This window comes from Culicoides brevitarsis, chromosome 2 (assembly GCF_036172545.1).
Source record: "Culicoides brevitarsis isolate CSIRO-B50_1 chromosome 2, AGI_CSIRO_Cbre_v1, whole genome shotgun sequence".
In the NCBI taxonomy this organism is placed as follows: Eukaryota; Metazoa; Arthropoda; class Insecta; order Diptera; family Ceratopogonidae; genus Culicoides; species Culicoides brevitarsis.
The window spans coordinates 2,962,456-2,968,586 of NC_087086.1; the positions used below are offsets into that span (position 1 = coordinate 2,962,456).

The 6,131-nt window shown below is 28.0% G+C and overlaps 1 protein-coding gene across 1 annotated transcript; it reads right to left on the reverse strand.

Annotated features, from left to right (window-relative positions):
• Positions 1-299: 299 nt before the first annotated feature.
• Positions 300-1,328, reverse strand: LOC134832632 (plancitoxin-1-like). Its single transcript, XM_063846723.1, has one exon. It carries the CDS (start codon positions 1,326-1,328, stop codon positions 300-302), a length of 1,029 nt encoding a protein of 342 aa, XP_063702793.1.
• Between the last annotated feature and the right edge of the window lie 4,803 nt (positions 1,329-6,131).

The window sequence follows — 6,131 nt, forward strand, 5'->3', positions numbered from 1 at the left end:
AATTTTATAATTAAAAAATTAAAAAAATATTACTTTAGAATCCATCACTGACACTCAAAAAAAAAAGTTAAAATGCTAAAATAAATGTTCAACGAACAAAAATTTTATTTGATATGTCCATTCAAAACGATTTAAAACATTATTCCCTGTAATAAAAACTGCTTTTTGTTTGTTTGAGTTAAAAATGTGGTTTTTCGTCGGCAATCCGGGATGCATTTTAATTTGATTTTTTTGATGATTGTACAAAATGTAAATAAATGTTTGAACGAAAAACTTTTCAACTTTGTTTGTTGACCCGGTTACTCGCATTTATCGGTTTCCGCAATAATTTTTCTGTATGCCTCCGAAATTGCTTGCGAGCTTTGACATAAACAGCCTCCGCCACGTTTGAACTGCGATTCAAAGCGATTAATGTCACCGACACAGATCCAATTTGCCTTGTTTGACGCGGAAACTGCCCATTTTGAGTGATCACGTGACGTACTGAACTTGTAATTGACATCTTCGAGATCCAAACTTGCGATTGTGAGAACTTTTTGGGACGTCGAACAGTTTGAGGTTAGAAAATTATTTCCGAATTTCCATGATTCGACGGAAATGTCGCCAATAGCGGGCGCGAGTAAATCTTGATACAGATCTCGTTTGAAATTCGAGGATTTGGCAAATGATGTGAAAGTCACGCCAGCAGCACTTTTCAAAGTTAAAACGTTGAAACCTTCCAACAATCGCACGGCATTCGGAAATTTCTTCTTTAACGAGGCAGGAAGTTGCGAAGAATAAATTTGAACTTGATTCATTTCCAACTGAGATATGGCTTTGTCGATTTCAGCAGCTTTCATTGTCACACAGAGATAATTTTGTCCGTATTTAGCTCCCGTTGATGGATATCCGTACGCTCCAACTTCAAGTTCAGGCGGAAAACGAGGAATAGAATGCACGATCCAAAAACCTTGAGTGCCATCTGAGACAATGACGCCCTTGGAATGACCTTTAGACGAATCATCGTTCTCCGAAGGACTTTGATCATTGTACAGAATCGCAAGAATTTTCGCGTTTCCGTACATTTGTGTGAGAGTTAATCCTGGAATGCTGTCTTTTTGAGTGATATTTCGAGAAGAGTCAATCCAAATGCCATTCAAAGATGAAGACGTCATAAAAGCGTAACGAAATCCATCACTTTTGAAGACAGTTTGAGCTGGCGGATCATCGGGAAGCTTGTAAAGGTACGTAAAATCCACAATTTTATTGTTTTCGTCACGACAACCTATCGAAGCAGATGCTGACGAAACAAAAACGAGACAAAAAAGCGTTATTGCGAATCTAAACATCTTCGCGAAATGATAAGAACTGAAATTGAGATACATTTGATATTATTTTGTGGTTTTTTGGCTGTTATGTGAATGAATCACACTTGTTCAAATATGTCAAATGAACTTTATTTTATTGTTTTTGATCGTTTAAGTGATTCATAAAATTATTTGCGATTTTTAAAAATTTTTTTTATTTTAAATTTATTTCTTTAGAATTTAATTGGTTGAAAAAAACTTCAGGAGTTCTGTTGAATATATTTTTTCACGATAGCCCAAAATTCAAAAGTTTAACGTTATTTTAGATTACGCATTGGGGCAAAGCTTCAAAATGTGCATTGGGGCAAATTCTAAAACTAAAAAATATGAAATATAAAATTATAAATAAATATTTTAAAAATATGCTTTTATATGAAAAAGAGCCCTAAAAATTACTATATCAAACCATAAATCTGTAATAACTAAAAAATGAAAAAAAAAAAATAAAAAAATTTAAACTAAAAAAAAAATTTCAAAAAGAAGTAACTTGAAACTGAACTAAAATTGTTTTTTTCTTTTGCTAAAATTTTAAAAAAATTTCTTTTATATACAATTTTTAAGGGCCCTTTTTTATATAAAAGCATGTTTTAAAAATATTTTTTTATAATTTTTTTAATTTTAATTTAATTTAGCATGAAAATTGATAAAAAAAAATAAAGTGAATCTGTGCTTGATTCAATTATTTTAGAGCTTTTTTCAATTCAACTCAATTCAGTAACGAATTATTTTTTTAAAATTAATTAATATCAGCTTGAAGTTATTCAAATACCAACAAATAATTGCTTGCAAGTATTTATTATTGTTTTTTTTTTTATCTTATTATCAGTTCTCCGATTAAAAAAATAAAAATAAATAAAAAAATGTCAAATACCGAAAAACCAAGTTCAATTCTTACTTTCACATATTCAATTAAAGACAAATTTGAAGAAATCCTCATAAAACACCTAAAAAATGCCAATTTATTCTCCAAATACACAACAAAGCTGCAAGAAGTATCTTCGAAAAATCCCCAAGAACCTGATGACATCAGCAAATGGCAAATCATGATTGAAATCTTCACGACAGCAAAACTTTTCAACTCTGCCTACATCGCTGCGTTAATTCTTTCAGTTGTTGTCTTGCTGAAACATAACAAAATCCAACATGCCATTCCTTACATCAAACGAGCTTACAACTTATGGACTGTCATTCAAAAATCCGGCGATTGGGCTTCGTTCTCGCCATACGAAAGAGTCTTTGAACTGTATAAGCACAAATCAAAATTAGAGCTTAATGATTTTTTGTATTTAGTGCTGCGAGAAATTGTAAAGTACGGAGCAACTAAAGCTAAGAGAGAAGAGACTCGGAGTAAATTGTAAATTTTATCAGAAAATTTTAATCAAAATATGTTAATTTTTTGTTGAGACAATAGACAAGCAAGTAAGTAAGCGAAACGAACACAAATAAAAGAATTTATTAATAATATTAAATAAAATTCTTATCAAGAAGTTTTGTCTTCTTATCAAAAAACCAGTCGTTCCCTCGTACCAACGAAGAAGAAAAAAAGTTTGAAATTATTATAGAAACCGGAGTAGAATTTATAATTAATTTCTAATCCTATTCATGCTCGTACAGCGAAATAAACAACCAGCATGAATATTCTTCTGTTTGATTTATGCCAACAGATCACACCATGCAGAAAATTATGTTTTTCTTTCTTTCTTTTAATTTTTTTTTAAAGAGGTCGTTTCGCTTATTAATTAAACGAGAAATTCCGATAGTTCAAAAGCAGAAAAAAAGGAAAGAACTCCAATGGCGATAATGAGATGATTGACAATTACTCAACAGTTCACTTGAGAAAAACTCTTTGACAGGATAAAAAGGAATGAATTTTAATGAGCTCTCGTTGCGTTTGTCTTATGTCATTAATGTGCAAATGAAGCTTTTTTCAATGGAATTTTTTTCTCACATTTTGCAGTGAAAAATAGAAGCTTTTGAAAATTGGAAGCGTTTTGGGCCCATAACCTGTTGAAATTATTTTTTGATAAAAACTACAGTAAAAATCCTGAAATAAGAAAAAAAGTTAAACTTCTTAAAAAAACAAATTTTTGTCATTACCTCAAAGTAGAAGCTTTTGAAAATTGGAAGCGTATTGGGCCCATAACCTGTTGAAATTATTTTTTGATAAAAGTTACAGTAAAATTCCCTGAAATAAGGAAAAAAAGTTCAATTCCTTAAAAAAAACAAATTTTTGTCATTACCTCAATTTCTTATAACGCTTCAACATCTAATCCAATTTCAAGTAATGACATTATTTTTCTCTCGCGTCTTTTCCTTCGTCGCTCTTCGAAAACTACACCATTCATTAGTTGACACGAATTTCTTTTTGATACCAAAACCATTATCGTCTTTCGCATCCCGACTGTGATAACGACGCTACAAGTACATGATAGATATAATTACAAGATAAATTGACTATCTTGTTAACGAGCAATTAGATGAAATTTGATTTATGTTTTTAGGTTGTTGACGATGATGATGCCAAGTCGAATCGACGGAGAAAATGTCCTTTGTGTATAAATGATATTGCTTTTAAACTCAATCGGAACATCTGGTTGTCTTGTCTCGTTTGATTATTTGTTTCGAAATTTGAACAAGCACTTGTTTTTGTCGAATTTTCAGAGAGAAATTTGATTAATCGTCTTTGTTTTGAGAGTTAAAGTAAGCGTTAAATTTCGTCTTTAAAAGCTTCTCTCAGGTGAAGATTTTGTTTCTCTAAACAAACATCTGTTACACGTCATAAATGTGTTGAATTTCCTATTTAAATTTATCGCAGGGTTGGAAATACTTTGTATCAAGTGAAAATTTTATGCTTTTGCTTGAGATTAAATTTTTAATTAAATTTTAAGTTAAAGTAAAAATTAATTCAGCAATTAAAAATATTTTTTTCTTAAATTAAATTTTTCATATAAAAAATTATATTAAAAAAAAAGAAAAAAAAAATCATAAAAAACTCTTAATGAATATTAATTTTTGACAAATTTTAGCGAATTAATTAATTTAATTTTATTTATGACAAATTTTTTTTTTGAAAACTCAAATTTTAAAATCAAAACCAAAAATTATATTTTTTATAAATAAATTTAATTAATTTTTTGAACTAAATTTGACAAAAAAAAAATTATTCATGAAAAATTTGATTTTTTTTAAATTTAATTTTCAAGTTAAAAAGTTTTAAGTCAAAACAAAAAAATAATTTTCAAAAAAAAAAAAAAAATAAAATAAAATAAAAGAAAAAATCATTTTTTTTAAAGTCTTTTGAACAATTTTTGTGAGAAGAAAAAATTAATGTAAGTAAAAAATTATTTTTTAATAAAAATTTTTAAGTTAAAATTTTAATTCAATACTCTCAAAAATTATTTTTTTAAGAAAAAATCAAATTTATATGAAAAATCGTTTGAATAATTTTAATGAATAAAAAAAAACTAAATTAGATTAAAAGTTCAATTAAAAAAATAAATAAAAAAATTTTACATAAATTTAAATATCCGTTAAAATAAATTCAATTTTTAAGTCAAAGCTAAAAAATATTTTTCAAAATAAAAAAAAAAATATAAATTGTAATTTGAATAATTTTTATAAAAAAATTAAATTAAATTAAATTAATTTTTAAAAAAAACTTTTGTAAAAAAATTTTTTTTTTTGAAAAATAAATTTTTTAGTGCAAAATTTTAATTTAAATTTTTTTTTAAATTTTGATTTAAGAAAAATTAAGAAAGCTTTTACTTGAAACTTTAATTTAAAATTTATTTTTAAGTAAAAACATTAAATTTTCTTATCAAATAAAATATTTTCAAACCTGATTCTATGTACCAAAAATGCTTCAAAACGAATAAATTGACGAACACATTTTTGTGAATGTATGCAAAACGTAAATTCTTGTGTGCACTTTTATGAAATAGGAAAACCAAAACACACATATGGACTTTTGAGGAGATTTATGTGATTCGTCTGCACTTTTTTCCTCGTTCTACATTTGTTCCCTTGAGCGAATCACAGGTTGTTCGGAGCACATTTTTCTTGCAACAATTTTTTTTTGTATGTCGAGGGGAAAAGTTCATGTAGAAAATTTAATTAATTTGTCTTTGGTGCGAGTGTGTGCCAAAAAAAAAATAATTTGCGTACGATGGCGGCGCGCGTCAAACAAACAATTTGTCTATCCAATTTCTCACACCTTTGTCACTTTTAATTTCCGTACACTTGAAAAGATAATTGTATTAAATAAGCTTAAAAAGCAAACTATGCAAGAATTTGTCGTTGTCGTCGTCGGAAAAGTCGTCTCTGCTCTAATTAATTAAACTCTCTGCATTCGTATTTCGGGGAAAATCTTATTAGATTATCTTGTAGAGTGGAAGTTTGTAATAAAATAATAAGCGAATATGCTTCAACTTAACAATAATAACGAAAGTTTTTGAATATTGTTTATTACTCCGTTCAGAACTCTCGAGAAAATGATATAGAATTATGGATAATTGTCTTAGCAGAAGAGTAACCACTCGAAAACTCGTAAGCTACTATTTTGTTGCTACTTGGTTTCCATTTGCGATGTTGTTGTTTGCAATGATGTGGTTTCAAGTTAGTTCAAGCGTTAAGGGAGTAATTATATCATATCATGGTAAGAAGTTGTCGTCTTGTATGCACTCGTTGTGTTACTTGTTCTCCAGAGGGTAAATATTCAATTAAGTTTCGAGAGTGAGATTAAACTTTAATTTGAACTTAAAGTGAGTTAAAGTGTTGTAATTTAGC